Source organism: Pungitius pungitius, chromosome 16 (assembly GCF_949316345.1).
Source record: "Pungitius pungitius chromosome 16, fPunPun2.1, whole genome shotgun sequence".
NCBI classification, from domain to species: Eukaryota; Metazoa; Chordata; class Actinopteri; order Perciformes; family Gasterosteidae; genus Pungitius; species Pungitius pungitius.
In genome coordinates this window covers 7439970-7454840 of record NC_084915.1, presented here as the reverse complement: position 1 = coordinate 7454840, position 14871 = coordinate 7439970, and the positions used below count along the sequence as shown (strand labels likewise).

At 41.0% G+C, this 14871-nt stretch overlaps 1 protein-coding gene across 3 annotated transcripts in view; it reads left to right on the top strand.

Moving 5' to 3' along the window:
- Positions 1-14871, top strand: part of LOC119215456 (roundabout homolog 2-like) — a 125752-nt gene that overhangs the window by 57990 nt on the left and 52891 nt on the right. Inside the window, exons 1-3 of one of the 3 annotated variants that reach the window (XM_062558080.1) lie at positions 1263-1334; positions 1920-2233; positions 5567-5893. In XM_062558080.1, coding sequence (XP_062414064.1) covers positions 2179-2233; positions 5567-5893 — 382 coding nt within the window. In that variant the 5' untranslated portion in view covers positions 1263-1334; positions 1920-2178. Of the gene's footprint in view, positions 1-1262; positions 1335-1569; positions 2234-5566; positions 5894-14871 lie in introns of those variants that run through there. The other 2 variants (XM_037467636.2, XM_062558081.1) reach the window with 2 other exon arrangements.

The following is a 14871-nucleotide window of genomic DNA, read 5'->3' as shown; positions in this document are numbered from 1 at the left end:
TGACATTAGCATTTGTCAGTGTAAAAGAGGTAGGAGATTGATGCTCAGTAAGTGCTCGTGAAGAAATGCAGCATCACTGTGGATTAGGTCATTTGGTACAATTAGCACTAACGTGTTCTTGAAGTTTCCTCCTCAGATCATTAAAATTCACCTTGATGGATTTTGTGAGGTTATTAATTTCTTCAAAAGCCTATTTATTATCTGCTTGCACCTCTGAAAGACGGGACAATATTGCGCAATGTTTTAAGGCCACCCTCTGCATGAAATCTGAAAAACTCTAACACGTTACGTATGTTCTCCCCTGCATTGACAAGTTTCATTCTCCCTATTCTTTTCTATTCTTCCAAAAAGGGAACATCTATATATACACTCGCCCTCTGTTTTTCTCAGCATTATTGAATTGAAGATAAGATGTGATTGAGGCGAGCTTTAACAACACCATAAACTAAACTGAGCTGCCATAAGAACAACGTGACAGTAAAACCCTATTGACCACTCTCTCATGGATGATATCTGTCTAATTAAATTGAATGTTTTCAATTTACACCCCGCTTCCTGCACTCACTTTAGCCATCGTCGTCAAAGACGTGCTGCTGTGAACACAATGCTAAAAATGGTTTGATTTTACGCTCAGGATCAATAACACCTGATTCAGCCCATCTCATTCTCTTCTCACAGCAAGCCACTGCATTTATTTTTCTCTTGACAATATTGAGCAGGATAAGCAACCCAGGCTTTGTGCTTTGAGGGACATTTCTTTACAGTTGTACACCTTTTCTGTGAAAGCTTTTTCAACCACGAACAGGGACAGAGAATGCTCCTTGATAAAACTGTGAGGGGGGCTAAGTTATTTCATTCGATATATTGTGCTGTACTTGGTGGCCCTTCACAAGGGTTAGAAGTTAAAATGACGAAGAAAAAAACAAATGATGAATCTATCCGTGTGATATTCTTTTGTTGGACAAAGGAAACAGCTTCAATGACAAAACTGTTAAGTTACAGTTGCAATGTTGAGTTCCAGAGCATTAGTATAGGCATGTTTATTTTTTGTTTGATTAGATGGCCCTGAAAAGTGAACGTTGTAGACTGTCCTATATGTATATGCATAGAACAAACTGTGCGAATCGGTTTAGGTTCACTTCCTGTCCTGTCCTGTGATTGCCTGATTGCTTCCACCTGTGTCCAATCACCTGCACCTCCCTTGTGTATTTAAGCCCCGTGTGCCTGTTGTCCCTTGTCGCGTCATTGTCTATTGTCACTCGTCGTTGGTGCACGTTGTCCTGTTTTGTGGGTGAATAAAGAGCACCTTTGGAAACCTTCTGGAAATCCTGCTTGTGAGTCCTGCCTTCCTCCGCACCAGCTACGCTCCCTGACACATTAGTAATTAGTTATTAATTAAAAAACGATTAACCAATGACAATCTACGAAAGAAAAAGGCCCAAATGCTTTCATTTTGAACATGCCGCACGTATGTCGTGTACTTCTGAGGCGTTAGTCTTAAATTGTCCTTCCTGAAGAAGAAAAACCAGAAGCGATACAAAAAAACACAACTAATGAGCATGATTACCAGCATCTCACTTCCCAGAACACTGAGTGCTGCTGAGTTTTGGTGTCCAGGCCCTATTGTGTTTGATCTGGCCGTTAGTTTCTCCCAGGGCAGCGGAGGGGGGAGGAGGGGCTGCTGATGCTGATGCTGCTGCTGCTTCTGCTGTGCTGCACCGTGCAGCTTCTCACTTCTCGCCGACTCTCATCTCCAACCTCTCCTCCCACAACTTGTCCCGCGCGGGGGACGCACGCGTTTCCCCTCGGTCGGACCCGGTAAAGTGTCAGAAGCATGCGGTCGGACGGGGGAGCCGTCAGTCGCCGGAGTGTCTTTGGGCGTCGGTGATGATTGTATTTTTTTTTGTTGGCGACTGCAGAAATTCCCAACGTGCCGGAGAGCCGACGGAGCACCGCGTTACTGGCGCGCTGCGCGGGAGCGAGGATGGACGTGTGAACGGCTCCTTTCGGCGGCTGAAATAACTCGCTGGGCTTTTTGATTTGAGTTCACCAACTTTAAACACTTGTCTCGTCTCAACGTCGCACAATCGGAAACGCCAATTGAGTGATACGTTTCCTGTTTGATTTCGCTTGAGGAGAAATTCATGCGCCGATAGCTCGCGGGGCCAATATGCCAGAATGGGTCCTCTACAGTATTTGTTTCTCTGTGGACTTCTGTACACCCAAAGCAAAGGTACGTTTACGTGTGCGTCCCTTCATAAAGGTTATTGTTGGGGTCATGTCCCCCCTCACATTGATCTCCTGGACGACCCTCTCTTTTGGGCTATCATTTGATCCACGTTCTTGTCGCTGTAAGTGCACGAAGAAAACGAGTCTTGTGTCACACATGGTCCACAGTTATCTGGTTGTTAAGTGGAAATGATCGTTTTTCGTTTATCATAAATGCGTCATTCCAACGTGTCGGTTCATTCGGTGTTGATTAAGATTGCGCGGCAGGATAAGTGTTTAAATGGATCCTGCAGACAAAAGTTGATCATTTATTCATAAGGGCAGCGCTAATTGAACACGTTTGTTACTCTTCCACAGCTTACAAATGTCGTGTGCCATCGCAAGTTTTGTGATTTTGAAAGTGTGCTGTGAACTTTTTGTATTGTGGAAGAAAAAAAAAAGACCTTGTTTAATTTTGTTTGAAACAATTCATCTTCCTGGGTGTCGGATGTGACTTGTACAGTCCTTCCAAAGTGTTGCAAACAGATCATTTATCAAACTGTGCTCACAGTTTTCTGTGGCGGGCTCATCGTGGGTCATATTCTGTGTGACCTGTGATGCAAAAGGTTGCTCAGGCAGATAGCTGAATGGATGTCCTGTGGCTGAAATGGCTCATGTGCCATAGAGAAGATGCTCACTCATACTGTATATTGTTGAAATTCACCTCGTGGCTGTCTGTGTCTACATTGACTGACTGCATGGATGTTCTAATAGACATATCCACGCTTCTTGGCGGGAATGCTTTTCACAAAGTGTTTTGTAGCCTACTTTTTGGTCCCCTGTGCCTCTAACATAAATCTGTGTCAGTGGAGTAGATGCATTTCAAGGTGTGTGATTTGGGTGGTTCCAGGAAACTGGAATTGCTATGTTCCCCGTTCATTTAATACAGCCATCTGTGCATTGTAAAGCCAAAGAATTGCATCTTTGTGAAGCTCATCAGATTTTTTTACACAAATTTCAGGAAACTGTTTAATATAAAGTGTTTTTTCTCGGAAGCTTTGATTTCAATTTGATAGTCGCTGATAGGTGTTAAATAATAATACCCAGGTGTATATACATTTTTAAAAAGTACATTCCTGATTCCTGACAGTCTAAACAAAAAACATTACAAGCTTCTCCAAAAAGCAGCTACGCACTGCAGCATGTAATGTTATCCGCATATTTATGTAATAAACAGATAGGTGTACATTTCAGCCTTACTAATTTAGTAGTTAAAATTCAACCAAGGAAGCACAAGTAATCCCAATGGTTGTGGTCTGATTGACTATGCCTTTGGAAATAAGTCATCTGTGATCTATTAGAGAGACTAATTCTGAGTGTGGACATTACAGTTTACATTGCACAGAACTGTTGATTTTGACTTTTGCTTTTGTGTTGTAAACACTTTGTTTACAACATGTCGATCTTCATTTTTCCGCACTCTGCGCACTCAACGATCAGATTAATCTTTTCGTTGTAAACAGAGTTCTTCTGAACTCAACTGGTGGACAGATGTACCATCAAAGGGACTTTTATTAGAGTCATAACATGTCCCTGCCTAGCTTTTCCTTCCAGACCTTGGGTTTCAGCTTCAGCACTATGGACAGAGCCCTTAATAAACACAGCTTCCTGCAGAGAAAAATAGACCTGGATGTACACAGGTTTAACAGGTTAAAGCAGTCCTAGGGGGCATTCTGACTGTCACCATTCCAACAAACTGTACCTTTAAAACATGATTTAATTCAAAACATCAGATGTTATTAATACGAGACCACCCAGCTATTCACAGTCAAGGATTCATTTCTAGGAGTAACATAGAAACACATATAAGGACTAATTTCTGTCCATACTTATTAATGTTCAGGGTCATTGGGTGGCAGAGCATGCATAGGACAGGAAGCAGGCGAACCCTGTGGTTGGGTTTGACAGGACCCCGCAGAAACTTCTTGCTGTTAGATGACGGTACCCACCACTGAGCCACCGAGAGACACACAATTTCAATTATCTAATTTCTATAGTGTTGTCTGACAGCACAAGTCAAACCATACATTAGCCACACTGAAGACGGGCTAATGGGAAAACCAATTACAAGAAGTCACCATCCCACAGACCTTGTGTATGTGTGTTTTGGTGGATCTGCTCGATTGTTACTTAGACAGACATGTAGGTCTTTAAAAGCATATAAAGAACATAACGTATCAACATGGTGTGTGTGTTGGCGGCAGCTAATGGGAAGCTTTCTGTCAACAAACCACTTAACATTATAGACAGTTACATCCATTTAACTCATATTTGCAGCTAAATTGTGTTGCTGTGTAACAACTAATTATCACGGTTGCTTTCTTCAATTTGTATGATTCCTCAAAATCAAAGGCAAAAAGACCAGAGATATTGTACTGGGATTTTTATTTATTTGCTTGCCATATTTCCTGCCAAAATGTTGGTTTTAGCATGCACACAATGGAAAAAGGGAAGTCCTTTTACCACATATATTATAAGAGTTGTGATGCTGTCTAGTCTGTAGAGAAGCACAGTGCTGCTACGTTTTAGTCATTCCTCTGACATTTAGAGGTAGAATTACTCAGTAACAGTATTGAAGGTGCTGGCCAAATAAATGGAAGGAATGTTGCAGTGTAAGGGTTGTTATCTGGGTCACTGTTTCACAGATTAGCATGTTGTTCTTATCGGCACAGTCAGAATCATTGTCATGACATTTGCTGAAGGTTGTCTGTCAAAACGCTTAACACTATTCATCTTAATATAACAATGTAACCTTTAAGGAGGAATTGTAAACTTTGCGTATCATTGCAGTGATGCAGAGATCCAATGTAGCAGTCTCTGTTCTACACCCGCTGAGGCAACATGTTTGAAGATGTCAGTGTTTGATGGAAAGTGTTAATGAAAAAGCTAATGAGATGTAATGACTCCTCAGCTCCTGTCTGTGAAGGTAAATATTAGAGCCTGAGTGTAGTAACACTGCATCCAGCGCAGGCAATGTGAGCCCAACACCAATCAACTTTCCTTTCACAGAGTGTAATGAAATCTTAATTAGTTTACCAACTAAATGTACAGATGTTTGTACATCTAATGTTCATGAAGCTGGGAAGATATGTATTTTTTTTAGCAGATACATGACTGAACATCATAATATTAAGCAATCAACAACTTCCTCTCCTTTGCTGCTTTTAGTTTGAAACATTTGGTTTTCCATATTTCAGATCTTGCACTTTGTACATGTTTACCAGTTTAACTAACAATGCCTTATCTAGGTGAACGTGAGCATTATTTAATGGGACTTTCACTGTCCTTTCCCTACTAGGGTCTCGTCTTCGCCAGGAAGACTTCGCTCCCCGCATTGTGGAACACCCCTCTGACCTCATTGTGTCTAAAGGGGAACCAGCCACTCTCAACTGTAAGGCCGAGGGCCGCCCGACCCCGACGGTGGAATGGTACAAAGACGGGGAGCGCGTCGAGACGGACCGCGACAACCCCCGCTCCCACCGCATGCTGCTGCCCAGCGGCTCCCTCTTCTTCCTGCGCATCATCCACGGGCGCCGGAGCAAGCCCGACGACGGCAGCTACGTGTGTGTGGCCCGCAACTACGTGGGGGAGGCCGTGAGCCGGAACGCGTCTCTAGAAGTAGCACGTAAGTCAGAGCTCCCGTCCTACTCCTCTCGGCACAAAGGCACTAAGCCTGGTCAAAGCAATCTCAGCGCTGCGTGACAACAACATGGAAATATGGTGTGGCAGTATATATTGAGGTTGGTAACCTTTGGTGGAGTACGTGAACGTGAGGAAAGTGTCCATGTTCATCTGGAAAAGGGTAGAGTTTTCGGTTCAATTAAGCATAACCTGATGAGCTGAAGGGTTCCAAATATAAAACGCTGTCCGTCATAATACAAGCAACGTCACCTTTCCACCTACAAGCGGGAGTGTGTGTGTGTGTGCATAATATCCCTGCGATTATGTTTTCAGACTGCTAGTGAGACCTGTTTGGATGACCTGTTCGAGTAATGTATGGGCAGAGCAGTGAATTGCTCCAGGGACGGAGAGGAAAGGGGGGCAGGATTTTAACCTAGCTAACTCTCTCTCACTGTTTGGATTTGGAAAGATTCAGCCAGCTCCCAGCCAGTTCTCTCCCTGTGTGGGAGAGAAGCGCTCTGGGCTATTCACATTTCCATTATGTGCTAAACTGAGCTGATTTCTAGCCATGAACAAGATGCACAACACACTCAGGCGCGCACACAAACACACACAAATATACATGCACCGTGCACACACCAACATCCACAATGTCTCTAGTGGCCTCTCTTTCTCACTCTCATAGAGGTGTTGTACACACACAGGAAATAGGGAATTCCAGGAAAAAACGTTATTGCAATTTGATTTTCAATTTTTAAAACACTTGGCCTCCCAATGACTTCTGAGTCGATGTCTGTTTTAAATGGTGGAGTTATCGTACCGAAGGATTGGAAGGGCCTCTGCCCTACAGAATGATGTTTTTTGCGTTGCTGTTGGGGCTTCTGCAGATTTGTCTTCCGCTCTGGATTCAGTGTTAGGCTTCATGGGTAAATTATGAAAATAGGAGGCGATAGAAGAAAAGACTGCGATAAGAGGCCTGACCCTTATAGGGACTCAGTCGAGACATGATCTGGGATCTTTGTGTCGTTTTGTTCACCACATCCTCCCTTTGTCTCATTGCCTTTTCCACATTAGACAATTATGTTTCTATTGCCTTCTTTTACCGGTGATGTTTCTTTTCCTTTCTCTCAAATCAATACCGGTGAAATGTCCTGGAAATACTAATGCTCAAGGAGAGCCTTGGTAAATAGAAATGTGTGTGTGCATGAGCAAAGAGCATTGGCTTTCACATATAAAATGAGACAGTGTGATCTTTGATATTTTGTTTTGAATGCCCTGTTAATCTAAAGCTGCAATAACAGTATCGCTGGCTCACTACAATGTGAATTTACATATGTCACATTTACATTGCACAGTTGTATTTTAAGATGGGTGCTAACTCGTCTTCATAAAGAGACCCAAAACTGTCGTTATAATGTTATAGCCACTCCACAGATTCCTTTGACTGAATAGAGGCCGGCTTTATGAACACAATGTGTCAGAGGGATTTTGTGGGGATTTGGTGGTTCTCCTTAAGCAAAATAAAGCTCATTTGTATTTTACGGCGCAAACAGGCATTCTGAATTTGTTTTCCGAGTTAATTGTCACATTCATTGTAAGTGTAGGAGTAGCAATTCTTATTGACTAATCGTTTTTATTCTTCTATTGTTGAATTTGAAAAAGAGGTAAGATGTACCATCAGTATTTTTTATATATATATATATATATAGACCAGGTAGACCAACTATGCACCTAGATCTCCATTTCCAATGTACGCTCAGGTACCTGCTGTTTGATTACGGTGGAATTTTCTAATGCCTGATTGGGATGTCTACTTTAAAGTGGGATGGCAACATAATGACTGTGTAGGCTTTGCAATTTAGTAGTCAAATTTAAAGACCACTTGCATGGTTGTCTTTTCTAACTACATATATTTAGATGCTCGTTTCCTGGCCGTTAAAGCCCCAACCTGATGTCTTGCTCGCAACTTGCCCACAAATGAAGTCTTTCTTGAGTCAACAGAACAGACAATAACCAAATGATCTCTTCTTGTGCAAAAAAAGGTTAATAATGAGTAATGGTTTTTTTTTCTGGAACTACTTAATCATAAAAATACAGCATGTCCAGGATGGCTTCTAGTCTTCTTTGTGTTATGCAGAACAACGTGTCTGTGGGGATGCATATTCATATGGCTCCTCCTAGGGCTGCAGGATAATGCCAGAATTGCTGGAGCCAAAGTTGTCATGCAATGCTGCGGGGGGAAGCAAGCGGGTAGATGAAAGTGCTGTGGGGATGCTTTGACAGTGAGTCTAGCTCAAAAGAGTCTGTTTCCTCAGAGTCCGCACACACCCTCAAATCGTCTAATGGTCTGTAGCATTGTATCTCAACCAGGAGCTTAGAACATGTAGCAGACCTGTGGGGTGCCGCTCCCCTGGTTGCATTTGTGCCGCACAAGCTCAATTCTGGTTGTACGTTATGCATTTCAGGAGCTTGAGTCTGACTCAAGTTTGAAGGGGCATTCTTCATGCTAATTATGCTTGACATATGTAAATTATGTAGATATGCCAGGAATCTACATCTGGCAGCCTTTCCAAAACAAATAATATACCTTATAACTTTTTACATTTTTAAAATGATATTGAAAGTCCATTGCCTATGAATACAGACCATGGGTCACAGGAGAGGGGGGATGCTGATCAGTATGAGCTCGGGAAGGGCATCATCACAGGTCTCAACCAACCAAAACCAATTTGGGGCTGGGCCTAACACTTTTGGTCACATGACGCGACTGGCGGGGAAAGAAAAGTGGAGAGGGCAGAGTTGAAAAAAAAAACAAAGTTATTTGTAGGTGTTTTTTATTTGTTTGAGATTCTCAAAAGGAAATCCAGTACATAATGGACTAAAATGAATTAGTGCTGGTCCACTTCACTCTAACAGGGACACCGGATACTGAGCACATATTACTGATAGAAATTGTCAGTAGACTGTTTTACTTTATCGCCATCTGCATGGTTATTTAACCTTTGCTAAATATTTGTCGTAATGTAATTATTTTGGCAAGAATGGTGAATTTTAATGAAATGTGCTCTGTACAGTGAAAACGTGGATGTTTTCTGATTTAGTTGACAGTAGCAGAACTAGCCCTAGAAGACCCTAAATGTTTCTCTCTGGCTGGAAATAAGAAATCCAAAAATAAGACCAAGCAGATTAGCAAATTTAATCCACGGCCAGTAAGGGAGCGTGCACTGCCGTCACCCAGAACAAATCTGGAGTATTCCCACTCTCGTTGAAATTCTGTTTCCTGTACTGTTGGCTAAAAATTTGACACAAATGATAACATCAGCAATTTCTCTATGACTTGCCACGTCTGTTTATTATTAAACAGTCTTATATGTTTGCGTTTTGTAGTACTGTTGCAGCATGTCACTTGTTTATCACATCCAAGAATGTATTTTTAATATTCAACCGTTACTTGCTGTCAATGTGCACATCACACAAAGCCAACCAGCATGCCGGCTTTTCGCTTCTTCTGTCGCTTTTAGTCAGATGCTCCAGCTGAGCAGTACTTCAGAGCAAAGTCAACCTAACTGCGCGACCTCCAGGCCACCAGTGGACTGGCACTAATCACCAGAGCGAGTGGCCGTTGATAGAATTAGAACGCGCTCCCACAAACTACTAAGAAGGGACTGAAAGACATAAACAGTGATGTGTTGAAGGGAGCAAGGGTGTTCATTGGTACAAACCTCAACAGCAAGATGAGCCCCCTCTGTTTGACTGTGCTAAGTGAATTAGAGTAGTCACTCAGCCAGACAATCATCAATTAAATCCCCCAAGTTACAGGCAGCCAACAAACTGAGGAACCACAATGCTAGATGAATCTTCTGTCTGCATTGTGCACTGTGGTAATTATTTCAATGAGGGAGAACGCGTCGGACATTTATTTGAAACGTTAATAGAATGAGCGGAATTAATGGAGGAGCATGTAATAAAAAAAAGTTGTTAGAAATATTGTTGACAAGCTACTAGCACTTGCCAAGCAAAAGGTAGGCAACGCAGTTTTGAGTTGGAGCCGAAGCCAGCATGCACTAGCTGCAAATACGATGTAAAATAAAAATATATATTATCTAAAACCCTGTCACATAAAATCCAACCAGACCAAGTGTCCACAGCTATGCTCTGTCAGGCACAGCAGGGCTTTTAGCTAAATGCCTTTCAGAGAGGCGCTGGTGTCGTCACTGATGCCCAAAGTCAGTGAGTCCTCCAGTTGTTGCCTAATGGTGAAAAAAAAAAACCCATCCCAAAAAGAAATAGTTTATCTCATATAGATAATCACCATCAGAGGATTGGATTTATTCTATCATACAAAAGGCGGTTACAGTTGCGATGTGTTGTCAGGATATTGTTGTCATGGAAACAAAACCCCACACTCAGCAGGAGTACTGGGCTGGAACGCTCCCCAGGGTCTTGTGGGGGGCTTTTCTGCCAGAAAAAAAAGGCTACATGGATGGACAAACACTTTTACATGGTTCTAACTACTGATATTGACATGATGCAATACGCTAAAATAGAACTGCAAAAACTTGGAAACGAGTTTTTTTTATGTTGTTTTGCCTCATACAACCACTTATTTGGACATGCCCAAGTTACAAACAGATTTAATGTTATTTAGCAACAAATGTTGGCCAACATTTCTTCCTTCAATTCTCTAAAATGAAAGCCTGCTACCTTTTTCCGGTTTGATAATGAAAAAATAACTAGGAGGAATAAAACATTCAGAATAAATAAGCGTATTACATGCGTCAGTAAGACCAGACACAAATTATGCAACATTTAAGCTGTGATTGGCCTCATCATTTTTTTTTCCTCACTCATTTTCTTGTTTTTACTTGTCAAAGCAAACGGCAAAAATACTAGCCATGCATAATCATGTAAGAGTCCTGAAGCACTCACTAATGTATCTCTAATTTGCAAGCCGGTGGTCTCTGGGAAGCTGTGCTGTCAAATCCCTTTTGAGAACCGGCCTGAGGAACCAATATGAGCATCTTGGAGTCACCATTCAATTTAATTTTGTATGTGTTTCTATCTGGTCTTAATGTACTTTAGGAAGAACCTAAAGCTCATAAGCCAATATACTACTAAAGAAATGGTTCGATACCTCGACTCACAAAATGCCAAAGAAAAATTGATTTCTAGAAATTATAATTCTAACTTCCAACTTAATTATAAACATTATTTAATGTGTCTTCATCTCCTTAATTTGACCTTTGCTTGTGTTGCTTCTCGTCCCTGTTGAGAAGTCATCCGTGTCCTCATTCCCTGATTCGTTGTCACTGTGTTCTTACGTGTTGGGCATTCCTTTGAGCCATTCAATGCTGTAGACTACGCAGTAAACAACATTTGCCTAATCGGGATAATTTGACAGTCAAAGCATTGCTTTCTCCAGGCATTAAATTATGGTTCTCTCCCAAAGTGCATCACAAGGAAGGAATTATTTCTCCCTTCCATATTTGTGATTCAGAACTGGCATACACCATGTGCAAAGTGGATTATAAATTATTTTAGTCTGGCCAGGCCTGGGTTCTGGTTGGGTTTTTTGATGTGGTACCAGCGATTAGGTTGTGGTCAGCCGTTGCTGTTATTAAGCACATATTCAGCGCTGTGGAGATTTGGAAAATGCAGCACAACACTTACAGTAAAGTTCAATACGGTTCATATTAGACGGGAACTCTCTGGTGTTTTGGAAAGTGGCAATTTGCCATCAATCATGCATTTCAGTCTTACCCATAGACGGAATCTGAAGTTAGCGAGTGCCAGCCCTGTGTGTTCCCAGGCAGATTGTCAATGTTTTCTGTGGGTGGATAGGTTGGCCACATTTCACCATCTGTTGCCAGTCCAACAGCTCTCTTGTGTACTTATCCCCTGTTTGCCTTCCTCTGCCTTGCTCTCGTTAAGCCGCTACAGAGTATGGAATTTTTGTGAACCCAGCTTATCAGAAGTGATCTTTCTCGGATGTTGTTGTTGAGGAGCTCATCATTTTCTTTCTGCCTTATACAGTGCGTAAATTACAGATAATTGACTTAAAACTACGACTGGTAATGTGGTCCCAAAAAGGACAAATGAATACATACAAACATACATACTAATAGAAGCCAGAATTGATTGATTTATTTGTGAGAGATATTGATTTATTCACCAATATCTGGATTTTAACAGAATTCCACCAAATATAACTAAAATGTTCAAGTTGAATTACTAAACTGCTTCATTGTTTGAACATTACATGTTCTACCATATTCCGCACTTGTCATTTTGATGAAGGTGCAATAATATGTATACATTTTCCATAATTCATAAATTTATATCATCTTTTGACGTGTGTGTGTGTGTGTATATATATATATATATATATATATATATATATATACACACATCATACAGACGTTTAGCTGTATAAGTGGTAAAAAGCCCTTCCATTCCAACACAGATACAACATTGATGTGAAAGTTGCATTAATAGTTTCGTTGTTTAAGCCTTATGTGGTGATCGCACTTACACTCATTTTTCACCCTAAGTCTCTGATTACAATCGCACAGAGGATCTTGCAGTGGTATTTTGCTGTTGCTGGGGCAGCGCGTAATCTGCTATCAGTGTTGTTTGTGCCAGCGAGCTACACATAACTATTTACAGCAGCTATGTTAAGGCAAACGAAAACATCAGTAACTGAAACTCAAATCTAAAAATGTACCCGAAGGTTTGAATGCCCCACTAATGTTCCTCTTAGCTTGATGTGCGTTGTTTATGTCACGGCAAGTTCTGTCCGTCTAATCAGTTTCTATAGCTCCGGGTGGTCAGTAATAAGCACTGCTCGCCTTTTTTCTCCATTTCTGCTGTTGACAGTGCAGGAGAAAAGGACACCCCCTGAGCTCTTAAGATTAGGAGACAGAGAAAAAGCTCAAGAGCATTTATCTGCTCGGAGTGCTACTTTTTCCAACCGAGGGCAATTAGAGTCCTCTTTCTGAGCCTCACAAAACACATGAGATGTTTACCGTATGCTTAAAACCCTGCAAAGGGTATTCGTAATACAAAATAAAATGAAAAATGTCCATGTGCCCGCGTCTTCGATCTTGACTGATTAATTTTCGTAAATTGTCTCCTGGGATAAGTTAAACGTTTCAACGGTTTGAGTAGAAGTCATGTTTTATTACAATTGGTTGCTGTTATTGTTCAATAAGGTCACACAGAAAGTCAAACAATGATAATGTACTGTTGATTACCATCTGCTTTCCCATCCCAGTTAGAGTACTGTAGTAGCATCCCAATGGACTATTTGCATGTTGTTCATACATGCTGTAATCGCTGTCGACTGCAGTGGCTGATTATAATAACATATTTGCCCTTAATATGGCTGATGAAATTACCATACAACCTATTGAGTAGTTCAACATGTCTCAGCATCAGTTTTATGTCTTTGTGTCAACATTGAACAATACTAAAATATCACTGCTGTGTAGGAGATGCATTTTCTTGTGTTTAAGCTTGTAACAAGGCAAATATCGAGGTGGCCAGGGCAGGCAAGCGGAACTCATTTATGCATATTTCTTTTGGCTGAAGACAGTGGGATAAGGGGGGCTAGCATCTGGTGCTAACTGGACCATGCTCACTCCTTGGAGGTCTCTGCATTACTAGGTTCGGTGGGTTAGCTAAGGGCTAGCATCTGGTGTGAATTGGGCCATGCAAACACCTTTAAGAGCTCTGGTGCACTTTCTTACAGTTGGTTGGAAAAAACATATGCCCGGTGTGAAGAGGCATACTAAATGGAATTTACTGTGTTTCAGCTTGTCACACATCACTAATTCTCCCAAGAAGAAACAGCTGTATGTATGTGTTGATGTGAGATTAAATTCAACATAGTGTCTCAATTAACATCATTTAGGTGAATTTGAAAGCTCTTTTTCAAATGATTTAATCCACCTGTACAGTCTTATTAAAGCTAATAAAGTGAGCGCTATTATACCCTGGAAAATGCTTTCAGGTGGTTGTGTTGACTTTAATTGGAAGTTTGCTTTCATTTAAATCTATTTCTCTACATTATTGCTGCTTAATCAACGTCGGCCCTTTGAGTAGTGTATTGAACTTTCATTTAAATTTCAATAATGCACCGACTCAGCGTTATATCTCCCTCCATCAAGAGGCTTTTTTCAAAGTAAATGTCTAACAAAAGATGTTAGCTAATCAGCATTTTTCCATGTAAAAAAACTTAAGTGCTGATTAAATAGAAAATACTTTGAATGCTGAAGCGGCAAAAAAGTCCATTAAAGCAAAAATTTAATTAAATCATATTAAATGGCTTAATACTTTACTTAGTTGATTGGATATTTTCCTGTGCTCTCATAAATGATTCTTCCTACCTATATACGCTGAATTAAATGCATCAAGTGTCGGGCTATTGTTTGAATTCATTGTGTGAAAAGACACAACCAAAACTCTTTTGTCTTGTTGAGTGATTAAAGCTGTTTTAATAGTATGAAATAGTACAACAATTTTAAAATGACGTGTTGAAACAGTCTGTGTTCCACTAAAGTCCAGTGTAATGACAGCAGCAGTCAATATCCCCCATTAGTATAACAGTTGTTGTGTTCAAGAAGTCACTGGCAAAACTAAAAAGTCATAATGGGTCAAGCTGCTCCTGTGCACCTGTCACAGCCTGAGACTGAGGATCCCTGTTATGAATAAACCAAATATTCTTGTCTGCCTGAGATCTCCAGCCCACAGATTGAAAATCCTCCAGCAAACAGTGTGAAAAGGTTCAGCTGCCAGCTACTCCGTCCTTATCTGAAGGACAGCGGTTCTCATTTAGTAAGGTAAAAGTAGCGTACTGTCAGCCTTGAGTTTTAAAAAAGATACCAGATATTTAAAAAAAAACACAGACAATGTCATATTTTCAGTTTCCTCTTCTGTCAGAAGCTTACGTGATATATCCTGCTGTACAGAAACATTTGATCG